We start from the raw sequence: 21213 nt of genomic DNA, 5'->3' as shown, positions 1-21213 counted from the left end.
TTCTTTCAAGTTCCTCGAGCAAGAATTAAGTATACAAAGCATCATCATAAACAAATTTTATTTTATAATTATTCTCAGCTAGGAAGGTAAAGCTACGCGACGTAATCTGAATTTATTTTAAAATATTTGCCTGTTTAAATTTTGTTGAATTTATGTTTGTTACGAATATTTTCTTGTTAGCGTTATATGTGAAATGCAATTGCGTCCTGCTCCTTCTTCACCTACGATTTTTTAGGAAACAAATCATTTATATATTTTAATAGTTAGTATAGCAAATACTGTGTTGTCGTATAATACGTAAAACATTCATTATAATGTGATTGCAATGTAAATACAATAGATAAAATAAAAAGTAAACTTCGACTTGTTGACATGAATTACATAGATGTATATCACATATATATGTTTTATACTGAAGAACTATTTTTTTCATTTTTCTTCTTTTACTTGAATAACGTACAATAATTAATTTATTTATAATTTTGCCAATTTGTTGAAATTACATAATCTGGGTATGTTTAATAATCAAATTGCAATGTATATATATAATATATACACATTCAATTAGTTATATTAACTAACAGATTCAAGTGTTAATCACATTTATTATAGACATTAATGCTAAATTATAATTGAATTTAAATTTTTATATGTAATTAATAGGAAACAACTCATCTACCTGATAACATCTCTACTTGTCTAAAAATATGAAAAGGCAAATAAATGCAAGCACTTTTGACTATTTTATTCAAAATATTTCTCGCTTTCCGTCGATAAAAGAATTTAAAGTTTATTATTATTGTTGCAAAAAGCATGTACTACAATATTACAAGCACATCAGAGTTATAGAAAAGAGAGAGAGAGAGAGAGACACAGAGACAGAGACAGAGAGACAGAGAGAGAAAAAGAGAGAGACAGGCAAATAAATTTAGGAATGTAATTTTTATTTGTTAGATCTCGACGGTTTATAAGCAATAAATATAATTCACGCCTTAATTTATATCTGATGATATTTTATTTGGATCAAATTAAATTTGATACATGCACTCAGTGAAAGGTGTTATCAGGGGACGAGAGAGCAGATGATGTATGTATCGAAGAACAAATAAAAGAGTTGTCTAGATCAAACATTCTAAATATATAGAATTTGATACACCTTCCCTTTACGTTCTCCGACTATACAATCTTGAGAAAAATTCTCTATACTCTCGTCAAACTTTCGTTCAAACTGGAGCTTTGGTTGGAGCGTTTTTTCCAATTAAATCTTCCTGTCGCACAGCGACATAGAAGTCCTACTGTATTCACAGAATAAAATACACGTATAATAGATACACCGCATTTCGACACCTGTCGATATTATCGTAAAAGTTTTTTTAACACTCAGAACTTTTTTAAGAGCTTCACGTTGAACATTATATTTGTAAGCTCATTCTTTCTCTTAATAATTTGTTTTTTTTTCACACGAAACGATTATAGGTCTTGTTCGATCGCTCTAAATAGTTGCATTGATTCGGCTTAGTCCTACTTACATGGTACAGTATTGTTTTCCGCGAATGCAACAAATTGGGTAAACACGAAGTCTCACAGCTCAATTCCACCGAATTATTTTTTCTGAATCACATCGATCAACTATATAAATCATTTGACAAAAACTTTCTTGGATAATAAAACATTTCACAAATATTGCTAAGTAATACTTTGATTACCATATTGTTTAGCTTATTTACCATAAATTACTTAAAAGCAACGAGATATCGGCCTCGTTATCGATGAAACTTCGTGTTTGCCAAATCAGAAAATGTAAAGCGAACTCAGTCTTTGGTTGGAGCGATCAAACCTTTGAAGATTTTCGACGTTTCATTTGTAAAATGGCTATTGGGTCAATATTTTTAACATTAATAAATTTTATATAAAAATCCATGTACCACTATATTTCGTTTAAAGCGTTCCAACTAAAATAAACAAATGATTTTTACAAGTACATTCTTGGAAATATTTTTCCGCATAATATCACTCGTCTTTCTCAAAATCATATGACGGAAGATATTTTCTTCTTTTCATAAATGAATTTTGCAAAGAAACATAAGATATGAATGGGAAAAGAAACAAAATAATGAGAAAGGTAATGAAATACGACTTAATTGAAAATTTGTGAATATAATTAAGAAAAGTGAAATAGCACTTCATGTTCAATGGTGAGTTTGAGAAAGACGAGAGAAATAATCAGATACCTAAAGTATATATACAAATGTGGCAGAAATTAGATTTCACAAAATGTTATATAATATACAGGCGAGTGAAATTCTTAACAAAATAATAAGTCCTATCCAGGATAAAATTTCTTTATTACTCCTCCTCTAAAATCGTCCCGAATTCATAAATTTTCATACACATCGCTGTGCACCTACCACAACAACATTAATTACAGTTATTTTTTAGTTAATTACCTAAAAGTAAGAGATACAATAAGCGTAATTATTTTTATATGTACAATATATCTTTTTTGTTTGTTTCTTATTATGATTTCATGAAGTCTCTAGAATTTGCAACATTTGCACCATTATATTTTTCTCTTGATTTCGTATTACGGCTCGCGAAAGAACTTTTTTATTGCATACTTGGAAAAAATTTCTATGCTTCAAGTCTGGAAAATGAATGACTACCTGAAAGACTTTGCCATGGCCGTTCGTAATACACTTAAATTATAAATCTTCAGTCCAAGTGGCTAGGATATTATTCGTCTTGATCAGTGCCTACAAATTTCAAATAAACAACAGACAATGTGTTGCATATGTGAATGAAACCTTTTCTAAATAATAATAAGAATTATGCGACAGATACTCTTGAATTTCGTCAGTTCTAAACTCATATATTTAATAATCTATTTTAAGTAACTATATGTATTTTTTTATAGGTGTCCTTCCTATTAGCCACACAGAAATATGAAATGTGTAATTGTAATAAATGTGTAATCTTTCTTTCAAATAAAACAACTGCTTCTTTCGTATCATCAATTATCAAATAAAAACATCTTAGAATCTCGATATTGTCAATTTTCTTGCTAACTTATTTTTTTATTCAATGCTTATATTTTAATGTAGTATCTCGATATACAGTTACATGGAATGGGAGACAATAATGCAGAAAGACTAAGAGGAAGAGAATAACGCGCATAAAAATGTGCGCAGATTCAGTAACTATTTTCATTTTCATGTTGGTTTTATCTAGTGGTAATTAAACTTTTCTTTTTATCTGCAAAATTATGTAACAAAGTATATGGATTATGTACCAGTAAATGCCTCAATCTCAATTTTCGTATAATTATACCAGTAGATTTCAAAAACTGTTTGTCTGCATAAACAACTAAATTTTTGTATGGCATTAGTACTCATTGATACGACGTTATATGTTTGATTTAAGCAGGAAGCTGATAATCCCTTATTTAAAGCTTAAACACAGACTCAGCTATTATTCTAATATTTATGTAATGTATCAATTTTTTGTAGAGAATTCTACTGGTATGAATATACATATATAAGATATACCCATTTTCCCAAATACTGTTACTTAAATCTTGCTATAAAGTACTTAACAAATTAATAGTACACAATTTCACTGTATGCCAATTTTTTGTATAAAAAGAATAATCAATTTACTTGCAAGCTAATTAATAAAATTTAATATATCATTATGCAGAAAAAATCGTTTCTTTCATATTTTGTATGGCAAATAAATTCATTAATCGTTATTCTTATTTCCACAACTCGCAATTACTAAATTGAAAGACGAAAATTTTTACATGTTCTGTGTAGATATTATAAACCCTAACCATAGTGTCATGAACTTGTCAAAATGTAATATAGATTTTCATGATACAAGCTTCTCAAACGCAACATTAAGATTTATATTTATATATAAATATAAATATATAAATATATTAATATTTATATATAAATATAAATATATAAATATAAATATTAATTTATATTTACATTTATATTAATTCAAAGTATGTTACTGAAATAGAAATGTGTGGCCCTCAAAACTATAAAACAATTAGAACCTCCTTTGTTATGTGCTAATATAAAGATTATTACTGTTAATAGTTTCATTATTTCACAGCCTGAAAGCTTTTAACATACTACTATTTTAACATACTTGTAAAGAAATAAGATGAATACTTTCTCATATATAAACTGAATGTATGTATATACAGTATTGAAATAAACATAAAAATCCACAGTAAATCAAATTAATTTGAGTTCATTAAGAGCTTCGAAAAAACAACATGTATTAAGATTATTTATAAAAGGTTTACTATACATTGTTCACAAGAGGTATCTATTCTATCTCTAGTTTATATCATTTAAATAAAATTTACAATCATAAATGTACACACAGAAATATACCGCCAAAAGTTTAGATTTCATATTTCAAAATAATATAATTTAGAATTAGCTTTTACAATATTTTATGGTGTACTAGTCATTACCTTCTCTCAGATTTATCTAATTGTCAAAAATACGAATATGTATTCCAAACATGCAAAATTTCTAAAAGAAAACTCAAACAAAAATCTCTCTGTAATACTTCTGGAATAAAAATAATTAATGCTGTGTTTGAGAAAGCCTATGATATAATTTTAGTAACTTCATTAAACATATTTCAATGGTATCATTTGCATATGAGTAAAAAAATGAGAAAGGAGTTCTGCCAAGTTTTTGATAAAAATGAGGCTATAATTTTGTCAAATATAAAAGTTCCCTTGCGTTGAACAAAACTATTTCTTGTTTCAGAAAACAAAGAGTATGTACATTATATTATTTTCATATTTATCTATTAACATCTAAAAAGATATTTATATTAAGAAATGAAGAAACATAACAACAGTCTGAAACTAATACTAAATTTAATATACCAAAAAGAAATGAACTACTCCTTATAAAGATTTAATGAAATACTGTGACTGCCTCGAATAATTGTGACTGTTCAAGTTGCAAGGAAACAAACGACTTAGAGAAATAAATTATAGTCTATTTCATGGTCAAAACAACTTGGTACTTGCAATGGAATTGACACTGTTCCGTTGTCATCGCTGTAACAGGCAACTGATCAGAGTATTTCTGCAATCTAGCCGTACCGCATTTCGCATTAACGAGCACGTAGTGTATGTTCAGTCTCCAGAAGGTAGACAGACATAGGCAAGGTAAAGTTAGCGAAGCCCCCAGTGACGTATTGGCGGCAACAGGGGTGCCGATAGCAGGCATCATGTCACTTCCATCGCTAAGGAATTTGTTTTATTTGCCCGTACAAGCTGCTGTTGCTGTGGTTTACCATCGCAAGTTGCATTTTCCACTCCATCCACCTTCATATCCAAATTTTCACTATAATCAATTATGGAATCGTTGATAACAGATATTTTCAAAGTAGTCGAAGATACTAGATTTCTACTTATGTAGTTGAACAATGGATATGCTTACCTATTACTATTAAGCGTAATTTCCCCGGACGTTGGGATTTGTTGCGCCTGACTCTGCGTCTGTTGTTGCTGCCTTGCGAGACTCGCCAATTTGCTCTGTGTGATAAAGCCAGGTAGCAAAGTGGACGGCGGATGTTTTTGTGGCAGAACTATCGTTGACTGATTATTCACAACGTGAGTGCTATTTGAAAGATTATTAGAGTTATTTATATGAGACAATGGCCCATTTTGATGTCCATTGCCAAAGTTTGTAATTGTTCCACTAGTTGTGGTACTTGCACTAAACACTCTGACTCCAGCACTACCACTGCCACAGCTACCGCCATTCCTATTATTCGTTGGACTAGTCAAGGATTTAGACAGAATGGAAACAGAATTGCTGTTGTTTGGTAATTGTCTATGTTGTTGCTGTTTAGACTGGTTCGACTGTGTCTCAGTAGCACCACTTATGCATTGCGTAGATACTACACTCGACGTTGTCGGTTGGTTGGTTGTACACGAGAAAGACGACGGGACTGTAGAACTCGTAGAAGTATTTACAACACTAAAACCACTACCACTGCACTGAGGCCGACTCTGTTGTGTTGCAGGCTGTGCCAAAAGACTGCTAGGTAGCGGAGTCACAACAAAATGTGAACTACCCAGTTCGTCTGTCCGCATATCGTTAGAGTTATTATCCGATAGACCACTAATGCACGCACTACCGGTTATACTCGCAACAGCAAGATCAAAGTCCGATAGCGTATCCACCGAGAAATAATCAGCGATATTGAATTCTGATGTAAAAGGTGGTTCATCTCCTACACGCTCGGGCTCTACTTCCACACAGATAGATGTTGCTTCAGGTGGGAACGGGTATGGAAGCGGTTTCGATGGAGTTAATGTTGGCTCTACATCTGAGTCCGTATCACTACTTTCTTCACTTGGACTATGCACTGACACAGGTGGAGTCTTTGGTCGGAAATGTAACCTTTATCACAGATAAATTTATAAATTAGTTCGTTTATTCTAAGATCAAATTTCTTTGTCTTGTCATTTAACATACCACTCCTTCTTGATTGGAATTGTTGATGTGGCAGTTGTATCAGATTCCACTGGTTCCCGTTTTGGTTGATGTATTGTAAAATCTAGAGAAGACCACATATCATCCATATCGGTTGAACAGCGATCCAATATTACTCTGAAAGTGACATAATGTTAAACGATATTAAGAGATATCACTTTTATATAGCTATTTCTAAATATTTAGATATCATACCTGCCACCCCGACCAATTCGCCGCCGCGCGAAACCAATACATCTCGGTACTGGTTTGCTGATACTGGTCAGTGCAAACCTATACTTCTTATCAGCCAAGCCCCCTTCACTTTTATCACACCAAGGCCAGTTTCCAAATCCACCTGATACAGGCTGCAAAGAGAAAATCTCTATATCTACAATCCTGAAAAAAAGAACTTTAAGACTATTTCCACACTTTTAAAATAATTCGTAGCGATTTTCATTGACACCCATGATACATTAAACAGCTTGTGTAAAATTAAACAATATATAGTCCTGTTTCAAATACATACAATATTCGGTATACGTGTGTTTATGTCAGAACGAATCGTAAAATAAAAATTTGGAACAACTTAGCTGCACTCACTGGTAGATAAGTGCTATTTCTATTTCGTCGGAAAGTGAATTGACCCTCATCAGCAGTGTCTTCATCATCGCGATCTGAAGGAACCGAGGGCTGAGAATGTGAATGAGATGGGAGCGGACTATCTTCGTCTGAACTTATTAGCGGGTCCAGCCCGCTTCCAAGAACACCAGGCCGACTTCCTCGACCACCTCCGCTACCTGTTCCACCCCGTACACCATTATCTTCCAAATTTCCTCCCCTGCTATCAGTTTTATGCTTTCGCTTCTTATATTGTCTTTTTTCTTTCCTGGGTACTACATCATCCTAAAATAAACAATAATATATTGTCATTAGTAGAACTTCTTTTTTAATACTAAAGTAATATGGAACCTTAAAAAGGTACTCACTTTACTACAGACTTTATTTGCCCAATTTTGATGAACACCAAACTGATTCGTGAACAGTGGAGCAAAAGCAGGTCTTGGTGTCTTCAACGCTGATACTTCTGCCAATATTTGTCCATTAAAGTCTTGTGCCTGATATCTGTAAAGTTCATTAATTATATAATATTCGAAATCTAATTCTATAGGGAGGGAAATATAAAGAAATTGGAAAATCGTGTCCATACCTTTTTTCATATACTTCAATTGTAAGATGTAAATGTTCTCGTTTGGTTTTCTCTCTTCTTTTAACCATTTCTAAAAGGGTAACTGCTCTACTAAGATCCCTACGGAGCTTCAGCATTTTTTCATAACTAGTTTCGTCGTTTTTACGATGTTTACGCGTTTGCATTTTTTCCGTTCTACGTCTAAACGCTAAATAAGGATTATTGGCAGCTGAACCAAACCGATGTTCTGTTTTAACCGTTAATAGAAGAGGATGTTGCTGAGACAGAGAAAGGGCACAACGATGTTAATAAAATTTTATCAGTAATTATTAACCATTAGATATATAAAATGTAAAAGCTTACTGTTTTAAGACGCTTATTCAGCCAGTAATCAAACACAGCAACAATTAAATCATCATCCTCTTTCAGAAGTGCTTTAGCTTCGTTAAGAGTGACTACAGTTTGTCCTGAACTTTTCTCTAAACGATCCATCATTTCTTCAAATTGAAGAGGAGTTAAGTCCATCTTACGACTTTGTACTGCAACCCATTTTTCATCTTCTGAGTCCATATCATAGTCTGGAATATCTTGTTCCATTGCAAAAGCTTCAGAAAAAATGCATACAATTATTAAATCTGTTATATATACAATAATATTGATCATTAAATATTAAAAATTGTTTATCATATTCTCTTACGTTGCATGTGTATAAGTTGACGAGGTAGCCTATAGTCAGCTGGGTATATTTTATCATAAGCTTCCACATCTGTTAAATCAGTTACCTCAGGAGTAGGAATGATCAGACCTGTGCATATTGCTCTTTGCAAGTGATGTTCCTACACAAACAGTTAGTACAATAAATAATATGAAATTTGATAAAATATAAAATTATTTAAACTTTTGCTTTTTCATATGCTACTATAAGGAGGAATAAGAAAACTTAAATATTATGCACAAATCTATAATGTACAATGACATTTAATAATATGTTATATATATTTGTAAAATAGCATTTAAACATATATTTTAATGAAGGTCAATCAAATACATTGAATATATTGATAAAATAAGAATAAAGCAGAAAATAATGGAAATGACATATTTAAAATACATAAAGTATAAGCAGAGACAGCTAAATAACATGAAGATCATACTACACAACATATCAGTAGATACACATTATTAGCGTTGTTTCAATAAGATACCATTATTGTATATAATGACAACATACTATTAAATGCTTATTGTTTACATATTTGGGAACAGAAAGAAACAATCATCATACAAAAATTATATTACTAAACATAATATGCTATAAAAAGAATGTAATAATTAGAAAAACTGAAAACTAAAAAATTCTTGTACGTTGAACAGCAACGTTAAACCATCTATTTTGATTCCATCGTTACTTCAGTATACAAAGCTGACAACTGTCAATAGTGACGTAAGAAGGTGTACAGAAGTATGAGGAACAACAATAACATATAAAATATTTTTATCAATTACGTTTAACAATAAAAATAAGGAATTTCTAGACATAATAATGATAAAGAAGGGTGCCATCTATCGGTTGTTTACGAAGATGTAGATGAGAGTAAGATGGCGGACAGGGAAAACATGCTGGAAGAAGGTTGAACGTTCGACTTACACATTCCTCCTCCTTTTCCATGCCGCTGGGCATTTGGGGCACAGCACGATTAATGGCCGAGTAATCTGGCAGATCCGGTAGTTCCTCAGCCATATAAATCGGCATGGGCTTGGAAGCGTCCAGGGCACGGGCCCTGAACGACAGCTTGCTCATCCTGAGGCGGCTGGCTCGCGTGTTGACAACCGAGGTGGCTGGTGTCGAACCGTGAGACCAGTCGGGTCGGCTCGGGCCTCGGACTTAAGGAACGTGAACCTGACTGGGCCTGGTTAGGGGCCCTGCGGCCGTAATACCCGGCACAGAGAGCGCTCAGGGCCTCATCGTTCTCCGGCCATCGCGCTGGAACACGGTCACTCAGTCACCAAACGAGATATATCACTTCGAAAACATGTTTGCGTGACACGGTCCCTGCTCAAAGCCATCATGGCCGACGCACAGCCATTTAACACGTTCAGCTCGAGCAGTTCCGCGATGCGACGTGCGCCGCGCGGGAATCGGCTTGCTACCGCCACCGGTCGACTCACGAGCGTCTATTGGATGCTTCGCGTTTCCCTTTGTTATAAGCCTCGTTCACACTCCCTTCGATTTACCAGAGTGTTCAAAACTCTATCGAATCAAATATCTTTCAAAATATTTGTCAGTCTATAATAATATCCGAATTAAATGCTACACATACATTTTAATAGTTTCCAGAAATGTATATCTCGTTTATGCGACTTATAATTGTCTGGTGGCGCCGAAATTTTTAAGGCTTTCTTAACCTATCACTCTATATTTCATAAAAACAAATCAAAGACTTTTTAATTATATGGTATCGTTAAAAAGTAAACATGAATAAATATTCGGTTACAGGTTTACAGCAAAAAATTTTATATGTGTATTTTTTAACAGTACTAAGGTTGACATTTTTTCATCGCGTTATGAAAACATAGATTAAAAAAAAAATGGAATTAATTGCAAGATTTACATTTATATATTTGATAGTAACTTAGAAAAATTAATGGTGATAAGACTTAATTATACTTTCTGATATCATGATAGTATTTACATACATTTATGTTTTGTATTTTAAGTGACTTTAATTTGCGCACGCGTCGCGTATGCGAGGATATTTTAAATTTTAAATCTTTCACGGAGTGCAAGAATTGGAAATTAGTTGATATTATTAGATGATATTGTTTATTCTTTTTATTTACAATTTCGATATTAAAATGAAGCACATTTTAATTTAACTTAGATAAGATAGATATCTTTCTAATACATTCCAACTTTTAGTAACACAAAAAGATATTTTCGCTATTGTAATTTCCTCATGTAATGTAAACGGAAAATCGAGTTCGAAAAATTTTAACAATAATATTACTATTATATTGTGGAGACTAATAAAGTAAAAATAAAATGGAAAATGTAAATAAAAAAGTATAAGTGTTAATATCTTTCGTTTGAACGGAAACTTAGGTTAGATGTATTGGTGCAACATGTCGAAGCAACAAATCTAAAGTTAGATATTAATTCCATTAATTTGAAATCAGTTATAGCGATGGTTGATCGTAGAATATTTTATTTAATTGAAGGAATCTTTGGTTGAAGTTAAATCATATTCCCGCGTATCGACATGACGCAGAGTATTGCAATTCTTTCTGTGATTCCTAGGTTATCTTACCATCTTTGAGTTCAACTTCCAAACTTAACAATATTTGATATTTTGCCAGATATTACTTTTGACATACACTTTCTTTCATACCCGTAGAGCTCGTAATTTTTCAGCTCAAGAGACCTTTTCGCAGCAAGCACGTGTTAAAACGCACTACTACTACGATATGCTGAGTACTGTATTTGCGCATTTGGGTTTCAGATATTGGCGGAAAATCCACCCAATTTAAATTTTCAATGCATTTTTCTAATATATCTTACAACTTACGCGTAATAATTTCTTAATCTTTTATTGCAGAAGACTTAAAGATAACATTTTCTCGTGTTTTTATTCTTAGAAACATTAATTATACAATATGAACATGTCTCTTCATAGACTTACAAACTCGTCTTTTTTTTCTTTCAGATAAATTTGATACACTGTCAAAATTACAAAGTGCAGATACAGTTGTAGCTGATTGTAATTTGCTTTTACCATATACAGATAAGTTACCATCTATAAAATGGACACAAACAACATGGGCTGGTATCAAATCACTAGCTTCAAATCTGAGATAAAAAGATAAAAATTATGCAGTTGCAATTTCTCAGACAAAAGTCTAGCTTCAGCTATGTCCGAGTATGTAATTGCACATATTTTTATTTTTGAATGTGATCAGAGACAGCAATATCAAAATCAAAAAGATAAAGAGTGGATAACAGATGGGAAAATTTCTGATCACAGACTTATTTGTGATTTGTTTGGAGTATTCTACGTTTAGGAAATATTGGGAAGACAAGTAATTATATTACGAAGTGTTTTTTGTTATTAGTGGTATAAATACTAGTTAACTTTATATAAAAATATTTTTAATTTTTGAAGTTGCAAAAAAATTAAAAATGTTTGGAGCCACCATATGGGAAGTGACGAGAACACCACTTAAAGAGAACTTAAATTATCTTGATGAACATAGAACAATTGCACATTTGTCTGAAATACTCACAAATTATGATTATATTATTAATGTTTTACCACCTACATCTAGTATTTTAGGTTTGTTAAACAGAAATATATTACAGAATTGTAAAAATCATGGCAATGTTCTTATCAATATAGGTTGAGGTAAAATAATTAAAGCGATAGATTTATTAAATGCACTTGAGCAACAATGGATTTCAAGAACTATTTTAGATGTTTTTACAGAAGAACCATTGCCAAAAGAAAGTAAATTGTGAACATTAACACAAGTAATTACATACGTACATACATTAATTAAAACTAAATCCAATTTTCTTTTACTAATATATTAGAAAATAATAGGAAATATTTTTATGCAGGTTATCATTACACCACATATCTCAGGTATAAATCGTGCTAAAGATGTAACAAAATATTTTGTTTAAAATTATCAAAGATATATTAAAAGTGCAAAATTGCAAAATATAACAAATTTACAAGATGGTTATTAAGTACTTGAATTAATAACTTAAGTATTTAACTATACATAGAATTTTGTATTAAATTTTTATATATTTTGATTCAATACAAAATTAACATAAATGTAGATAATTATTATAATTTATAAATAAAAAAACAGCTGATCCAATAATTTATTATGTATGACAGTATGTTACTTATAGGAAATATTTTTTAAAAATAATTACTTTGTATCTTCAGTAGCTGAATTTGGTTTCAAACCTCGTATACTGAGATCATAAACCACTTCTTCTACCTTTTTAGCCGCATATTTTAAGCCATCAAAACGTTTTCTTAGAGCATCATTTTTCAAATTTAAGAGTCTAAAGCCTGCACTTAGATCATTTATAAATCGTGCTATTTCTATAGGTCGATTATAATCACCACTAGTGACACTATTTATAGCAAAACGACTCTGAAATATAATATTTAAATAAGTAATTGCAACAGATGTGTTATACAATATGCTTACCAATTCTGTAGACAATTGTAATAGTCCCATTAGGTAGTCTTCTAAGTCCAAATGGAAACCATCCTCTCTATCATTACTAACTACATGTACAGTATCGAAATATATTAGATACAAATAAATGAAAGAAATTTCTTTAAACAATTACATACCTCCTAACATTTCTGCAGCAGTGTCTTTGCTAAGTAGAACTTTAATTTCTAAATATATTATTAAAGATGCTAAGAAACATAATTTTTGCGTGACAAAACGCCATTGATCATGATATTTGTAATACTGGTTTTTTGGCACGGCATCTGCAAGTCTTGTATAGTTCTTACGTACATCTTCAAACAATGCTCTTGATTTTGTACAATATTCCTGTAAAACTGCAAATAAAAAAATAATAACTACTTTGATAATTTCGTGATTCATTAAACACACATACTTGAGTTTTCTTTAAAGTTATCTTCATTATGTATGTTTTGCAATATCACCAAAATGTCCCTGGAGTTCTTTTCAAGTTCTCTTACAATAGCACGGATTTCCTTTAGCATAAAAAGAATTTTAACCATTTTTTATACATAGTATGTCCTTAATTAATTTTAAAATTCGTTATTTCAAAAAATTTAAAATGGTAAACAACAAAAAAGGGGTTAATGATCGTAACCTAAAACATGTACAGAATGAACATAAGGATAAACATGTATTTAAAAAGAAATAATCCATTTTGTTTATAACTATGAATTAATCAATAGGAATAAAATTTGTTTAAAGTAGTAGTACAATTATTTAGCATTTACGTTATCTTGTCACATAATTTCAATATTAGTAAAATATTATTAGGATATACTTCACGCAATATTTCTTCGTTGACTAAGTAAGCCTGAAAAGAATTAAAGATTTCTGCTATTCTGTCACCCATATTTCTCGTTATTCCTTGCAAAATATCTTTTTAAAGACACGGTACGTTAGTATTTGGGTAAGACAGTTAACAATTCGATATATATACACACGATAGTAAACAATTCATACGATAGATGGCATCATTGTAATTATCAAATTCCAAATTTTGAAAATTTATTCGTTGTAAAATGTAAACATAGTTATAATATGCTGCTTTATACTTTCACCTTATCCTTATAAAAAAAATCTAAAATGTATACTGACACAGTATAAATAAAAACTTAATATTTATGTTTTTCTCATTTTTTCGTTAATAATGAGTAATTCCAAGAAACATCATAAATACCAGACAAGAAAATAAATTATTATTGCGGCACTCTATCAATTATTGTAGTACTGTATACATTATCACAATTTATTTCTCATATTTTGTCTGGCTACGTACTTCCATCTTCTACTAGAATTCTACTAGAATCTTGTTCGCTAGTTGTTCGTACGAAGAATATCGAAAACTTAGAAAAGAAGAGACTAGTACTGGTATAAATATCGATATTAGTAGCATCTTACAAGGAATTTTATTCTCATTGTAAATTGAACATTCAACATGTCGATATTGTCCAGCAAGTACATGTACAAGTGTATGAATAATAATGTATCTTGTTAATTAATATAAATTCGAATCAATTAACAAGATACATTACATGAATATAGAAAAGCAAATAATCGTTTAATACGAGGATAGTATAGAGTCGCGATAGCGGTTTGCACAGGTCGGGAACCGAGTCCGTAAGCGCGCAAGCTGTAAGCTGCAAGGTCTCGCGCGGTATATAAATAGAAACCAGTAGGTCCTGCTGTGAAGTCGAGGAAGGTGGTTGGAATTCTACAGGATGCCTCTACGTAGCTCGTAGAGGATACCTCAGGGAATCTGCGGGCGTGTCATTGATCCCGATACACGCGTTCAAGTATCCGAACGAGACTGGCTTTATTGAAAAGTTCACGCCCACGTTTATGAACTCGCAAGAGCTGCGAGCTGCGATCAACTTTACTAGGAATTCCTGAATAAATCTACTTGATACAAATAACGAAAGGATTTTCTAATATTAATATTGAAAATCTCTAAATTCATTTCTACCGATGAAACGCTTAATTCTCTGAAAATTAAGCATTGCATTAAATACGAACAAAAAGCAGAAAAGCGGAACAATAACAGAAGAAGTTAGAATTTACATAGTAATGTCGAATAATTGGAGATACGTATCCATGTAAATGTCTATATGCGTTTCTCACCATTTTAAATCACCATGAAAGATTCAAAAGAGTAAATGTCCTTGTTGGTAAACGTCCTTCAAGCTTGAACATCTTCACACTTCATGTACGATATTCGAAAGTCTCAATATTATAATACAATCAATGGCCAGGAAGTTCTACAATCTGCAAGTACCGATGCGCTCTATTAGTCTGAACTTATTATTACTTATATGAACTTACTTATGAACTTACAAAATAAATTATCGCCAAAATCTATCGCTAACTTTTTATTGAATTGTTTTGCCATTTTATCGTGTCATATTATTTTATCATATTTATGTTTTTACCAATATACACAACGCTATACACAAGTATCGAATAACAATAGCAATAAGTGCAAATTTCAAACCAATCTTTCAACCAATAAGTTGTCCACAACACGACCACCTTCTAGCAATAGTAATTGCATTTCATTTGTTAAAATGATGATTTTTGTGCCCGATATGTAAAAGAGTTTGCATCGGTGTGTATCAACACGCAAGTGCGAGCAAATGGATCGAAGAGGATCTTGTCGAGGAGAAAGGAAACGGCAAAGACGAAGAAGAAGAAGCAGAAGGCTGGTCGACGATGATCCGTTAAACTTGCATTCCTTAAGGCGCCAATCTTAATAAAATCTTGGTACCGTAGGCTATCGCAGAATTTTTGGTATTATATGCTTCGCATGTACAATTTATTTTTAGTAGTATAATCTTATCTTCCGACGGAAGATTATGCCTTAGGTGTAGTTTTGAAATACATTTTACTATAACCAATACAACGAAAAGTTTATTTCCTATTCGAGTCGAAGAAGGAATTATTAGAAAATTCTGCACACCGAATGGAATTGGATTTGACAGAACATTTTCTGATGTTAAGAAGAACATCAATTGAAATTAAAACATCCGTATACTTGGCTCGTCTCGAGTCGAGAATAAATTGCGATAATTACAGCATGATATATATATATAAGTTGTCGTGAAACGAGGTTCAGGCATTCGGCAAATTTCTCGATTAATATTCATGCCTTTTCGCGTTACTGTCACGACTGTTACACGAAGCGTAAGAGGAATCTAGTAGCTGCTCAATATTTGTACGTTAAACAGGTTTTCTTGTTCGTTTTCGTCGCGGTAATGTCAATACACTGATAGAGATACGCAAACACGAATACATCAGCAACAAAGGGAATCGTTCGATTCCTATAGCGTCCTTATCAAATACGAAACACTATTTTTAAATCATATTGCTTCCTCTTCGCTTGTGTCGTGATTACTTGTATCGTATACGATATGTAATGTGACGAAGAGAATAAAAACGTTGCATTTGTGGATCGTATTGAAATTAAGCAAGCAATATTATACAAGAGACAAACTCATTTAGAAGCCATGCGAGCCAAGCAAGCTGACTACGTCGATGTGAGCAACAGTTAATGTTCAGCATACACACGACACAAGTGAAATGCATCAGCATAAATGTCAGGGTCATCTGCATACACAGCAGACTTTCAGACATACATCGATTAAGCGTCGATGCTGTTACTAGATTAATATCTCTAGGTATTAAACTAAAGAGGTATGAAAGAATAGTACGCGATAATAAATCAAACGGACAAAAATGTAGGAATTAAAAGATAAGACAGCCTGTTTTGATTCGTACGATCACAAAAGGAGGGCTTTATATGGGTGGCGCCGTGTTAAAGAAATGCCCCCGGGCACTACCTTTTTACGTCACTGCTGGAGAATTTCCTACCCACTGGCTGATCGCCATTGCGAATCACAGTACCGGCATAATATCGAACCGTTAAGAGCCGAGAGCACAACGGAAGAATCCATGGAATCCAAATAAACGTCTGGAAATTATATCGTGTAGTCTTTGCAATATTAGAAGACATGTATCGCGAGGGGACGCGAGTCGAATAACAATCACTTAAGAAAAACCATATGCGCTGCAGCACATTTTACAACCTGCTTCCAACTTTTGACGTTAAGATCTTCCTTTTAATCATACTTCTATGTAAAGATGTACCGATGGATATTGGTATTATTCCACACGGTTGGTATCGTGTTTCCTGCGAGTTTCTTGATTGGTAATCTCTGGAATATAATATCGTTAATCTACAGCGAATAGAAAAGAATGTGAAAATTATTATTTTAAAATTGGAGAAATAAAGATTAGTAAAAATGTGACGATTACGCTGTGTATCGTACAATAGAAAAATCCTGGCACTCTCAGCCAGGCTTAAACTGGGCGAAGATTCGAATCATGGGACATCTCGTATGAATATCCTGTAATAAAATTGATATCTTTTAGGTGATATTTTTGTAAAATTAATGATCAACGGTAACTTGAGCGTTGATGTAAATGAAGGAAAATAGAAAATAAGGATTTAAGAGACAATTTTCTGTAGAAACATATCAAAGGACACCAGTACTTCGCGTTCAGACACAAGAAGCAAAACATATCGGCAGGGAACCAACAGGTTTGACTTGCCGGACTAGTTAATAAATTACCGTAGTCCGCCGCCATCTTAATCTTCCAAGTTGCAAATGAGAATTCGGAATACTGAACACCAATTGCGAAATAAAGTCTCACGATGACTGCAGGCTGGTACTATATGCAAGAGGATAAAACAGTTTCTATGTTTCGGAAGAAATATGACCATCCAATTGATCTTGTTCTATAGATTAATCAATGTCTCGTGCAATTGTTATGGAAATTGATGTTTTACGAAGAATTCACAGAATTCCTGTATGGAGAACTCATTTAAAGATTTCTGTAGTCCTAAAAGAACTTATGGATCACTGACAATTATTAAGGGAGGGTCGCACGAGCTATGTCTTGTCTAATTTTCTGTTTATCTCTATTTTGCGTGAAATTTCGATTTCCTTCGCAGCTTTAAAATCTATTCTCTGAATACCCTAGACGAAAATTGCGAACACACGGCGCATCGATACCGTAAGAAATTGATAAAATCATTAACGCCTTTAAGTTATTGTTGTTTTATGTTACATATAACTTGCGCATAATGTGCATGCATTTTTCGCGCATCTGAAACGGCCACAAATAGCATAAACATGTACATTAGCGATGCAGCTGGGTAAGTGGGTAGGCTCACGTAGTTCGTACGACCTTCATAAAAACTCGTCGATCAGAGATTGCCGGGAATGTTGAGTGAGAACTCGCCGTCTACGGGGTGGCGAATAAAAAAGTAAGCGCCTACCTTGGCAAACAAGACACCGACGCTAACTACCATGCCAAGTAAATGACAGTGCAATGATGAAGATAAAAAGCGATGCTAACTGCGCGAGGAAACGTACTATGCCGAAACAAATATGTATGTCTACGACATCGTCACGGTTGGGTCTTGCTACGAAATCTCCGTTTATAGATCGAACAGATTGAAACAAGACCTATAATTTGTGGACACCGTTGTCCTTTGTTTCCGTTAGCGCATTGTTCCTCTCCGGACAATGTAATTCTAAAAAAAAAAAAAAAGAGAGAGAAATATACAGATAGAGAAATAGTTAAGAAACGAGGAAAAACCTTTTTAACTTTTCTTCCAGCAAAACATCGAACGTTGATCGATTAAAAAAATTTATCGAACAGAAGAAAATCATGTAACTGGCGCAGCGCAGCGGTTGCATTGAAATTCACTGATATATTAAAGTTCCAGCGATTTCCCGAGGATTCAAGGTTTATGCGAGAGAAAGACGGAGACAAAGAGCAGTCCATAGGTTAAGTCCCCACCAGAGAGGCCCTGTGGAAAGATGCTGGCCGCTCTCACGTGGTTAACGCACGTAGATACATATATTATCCTGGCGCGCGCACACCTTGGCCTCCCGTGGTTCGGCGGTTAGTGGTTAGTGGGTGCACAGGTTGCCGATGTGCGCACACACTGTGCGTGTCGTCAAGGTATGCCACCGCACCGGCCAATCCGGTGCCACGTATACCAATCACCGTTTTCGTTAGCCGCTTCCTTGCACTTTACCTTTCGAGAGACACGTGAGTTTTCACTGTCTTTTCCGACTTATTGGCAGACTTCTTTCGGTCAGCATACCGATGACTGTCTTTCTTTCCGTTTCGTGTGACTGTCTGTGACGCGGCTAGTACCAGTGCAATGTGCGATGACACGCGGGAAAAGCCAGGATCGTCGGAAAGATCCTACAACGAATAAAATACATTTGCGAATATTAATCAGCGTGATGTCCACCCAAGTGGGAAATTATTACCAATTCCGTTCCATTGACGACTTTGCGTGGACACTGAGAGTGCGCAACAGCTTTGCCACGAGTGCAGTGCAGTCGACGCGTTTAATATTTACGAGTTTATACGGTGTGAAACGATACAAAGAACTCCAGTTCCAGATAAATAAGAAAGCTTTTCTTCTGGTGAACGTTCAGGATCCGGTTGAGCGACTGTGCAGGTCGTAGCCGTGACGAAACGTCGACATAGACGGTGTTTCATTTATTTCTCAGAGACGGTGATGTGGAACAGCTTCATTTCATAGCGCGCGGATGCCACAGGAGAAAGTGAAACATTCGGAAATACGAAATAACCAACCTCCCTCGATGGTCCCGACTTCGTGTGACCGCGCTAGTCGGACATTGCACGTGCGGTCGTTGAAGTCTCCACGCCTCTGCTTGGTTCTCGCATTGAAGTTTCTCGAGGACATTTCTCTCTGAAAGTGAACGAGTAATTCGATATCAGTGCGAATTGATCAGTTGATCGAATTCTTCCTGCGAATGTTGAAGTCGTACAAAAGCATTGCTGAAAGTGCTCCGATAGATTCGATATTGTTGCCTCTCTTCTTCTTGTTCTCCGTATCAATTAACAACTTGGACAACCGAAGAATAATGACTTTGGTTTATTTGTTGCATTATAAAAAAATTACATAAAATGAAACGATAATTCTATGCAGATTAATGCAAGGTGATTGAGTAAAAAGTGCGACAAGGGGAAAAGAGATTGAACGTTAAGAGACGGCTGGAGAAGAGAACGTTAAGAGACAGGAGGGAGGGGCAAAGGATAGAGAACGTGGAGGTAGAAGAAGAACAAGAAGTGAAAACATTTAAACGAAGGAGGCCTTCGTATTATTGCTACGGGAGGAGGACCTGTGTTGCGAGAGAGGCGGGAACATGCCTAACGATTTGAATACCAAATCGCTGCTCTTGTGCAATTCCTTTGCCTTTTTTTTTATTCCCTCCCAGTCCCTACGACCTCTTCACATCTACCTGCGTGCCTCGCGTATTTTTAGGCATGACACGCTTTCTTTGTGCCGTCCGGGGCACTGTTGTAAAAAGAGGTCCCTCGAAAAATCTGCGTATGCCAACAAGATTGACTTTTCCTTTATAGCCAATCGCGTGGAAAACGAAATAATAATTGGTATAATTGAATTTAAAAACAAAGTGATCAAATCTAAAAAAGGAAAATATACCTGAGAGGTTATTTTCATAAAAGAATTTATTTCAAATATGACATAACACGAAAAAGTACATAAGGAAAATTCGCGTAGCAAAATACTTACGAGATGAGGATGTGATGTTCGTTTCCACGGGACAGAGTAACTTGATTTAGCCTCTCCTAGGCTTTGTCTGTATATAAAGAACGGAGACATAGCCTAGAATAGGTTAGGTCAGGGCTCGTTCGACACGATTATCTTCGTACTACTCTTCTTATGTCGAGGACACACGCAAGGTCAAGCTCAAGGTCAATAATCGGCAGGAAATATCAAGGGAACGTTGCAGGTATAGACAATACTTCTTTGAACATTTGCATCTACTACAATCAATAATGACTTGTCTGGTTTCTAACTAATGATTACTTAAAGTATAAACTATTGTTCTGCATTATACGTTTGTCTTGTTTGTAAAAGAATAATTATTTGTACCTTATTAATTAGCCACGACGTATGATACATTTATGTGTTTTAATAATCCTCCATATTTGTTTTGTGGGAGAATCAAAAAATTATTATTAATAAAATTAATTGATAAATGACTTTCTTCAAAACTTGCCGTCGATAAAGAAGAAAATATTCTCTATACCGACATATCGATTCTTTACCTTTTTTCATCGATACAAATGGCGGATCAGCAACAACTATAGTTACAA

General features: G+C 33.8%; 3 protein-coding genes across 9 annotated transcripts; 1 reads left to right on the top strand and 2 right to left on the bottom strand.

Moving 5' to 3' along the window:
- Positions 1-923: 923 nt before the first annotated feature.
- On the bottom strand, positions 924-9835 carry E(Pc) (Enhancer of Polycomb). The gene is made up of 10 exons (XM_033331291.2): positions 9359-9835; positions 8408-8546; positions 8074-8315; positions 7732-7988; positions 7511-7646; positions 7125-7427; positions 6738-6889; positions 6525-6659; positions 5481-6449; positions 924-5384 (listed from the first exon to the last, which is right to left on the bottom strand). The coding sequence occupies exons 1-10, from the start codon at positions 9509-9511 to the stop codon at positions 5267-5269; spliced, it is 2604 nt and encodes an 867-aa protein (XP_033187182.1). The 5' UTR covers positions 9512-9835; the 3' UTR covers positions 924-5266.
- Positions 9836-10768: 933 nt separating this feature from the next.
- On the top strand, positions 10769-13064 carry LOC117155390 (glyoxylate/hydroxypyruvate reductase A). Its single transcript, XM_076623082.1, is given in 6 exon segments — positions 10769-11064; positions 11412-11585; positions 11588-11749; positions 11752-11787; positions 11871-12235; positions 12326-13064. Coding segments are annotated over 6 exon segments (963 nt in total). The 5' UTR covers positions 10769-10970; the 3' UTR covers positions 12458-13064.
- On the bottom strand, positions 12499-20840 carry trsn (translin). 7 transcript variants are annotated; one of them, XM_076623078.1, is made up of 10 exons: positions 20627-20840; positions 19332-19780; positions 19091-19263; positions 17296-17387; positions 16821-17195; positions 15106-15249; positions 13361-13460; positions 13086-13301; positions 12937-13016; positions 12499-12879 (listed from the first exon to the last, which is right to left on the bottom strand). In XM_076623078.1, the coding sequence occupies exons 6-10, from the start codon at positions 15106-15108 to the stop codon at positions 12649-12651; spliced, it is 630 nt and encodes a 209-aa protein (XP_076479193.1). In that variant the 5' UTR covers positions 15109-15249; positions 16821-17195; positions 17296-17387; positions 19091-19263; positions 19332-19780; positions 20627-20840; the 3' UTR covers positions 12499-12648. The 7 variants fall into 7 exon arrangements, with proteins under 7 accessions (XP_076479193.1, XP_076479194.1, XP_076479196.1 ...); XM_076623079.1 differs by having other exon boundaries at positions 17310-17387; XM_076623081.1 differs by lacking the exons at positions 16821-17195; positions 17296-17387.
- Positions 20841-21213: the final 373 nt, after the last annotated feature.

This window comes from Bombus vancouverensis, chromosome 12, assembly GCF_051014615.1.
Source record: "Bombus vancouverensis nearcticus chromosome 12, iyBomVanc1_principal, whole genome shotgun sequence".
Lineage (NCBI taxonomy): Eukaryota > Metazoa > Arthropoda > Insecta > Hymenoptera > Apidae > Bombus > Bombus vancouverensis.
This window is presented reverse-complemented; position numbering and strand designations above follow the sequence as displayed.

Coding starts and splice junctions, on each gene's coding strand:
- trsn (XM_033331301.2), bottom strand. CDS start 13,837: ATGGGTGACAGAATAGCAGAAATCTTTAATTCTTTTCAGGCTTACTTA. Junction 13,461..13,765: donor ACGAAGAAATATTGCGTGAA/GTATATCCTAAT, acceptor TTTATGCTAAAG/GAAATCCGTGCTATTGTAAG. Junction 13,302..13,360: donor TAACTTTAAAGAAAACTCAA/GTATGTGTGTTT, acceptor TTTTATTTGCAG/TTTTACAGGAATATTGTACA.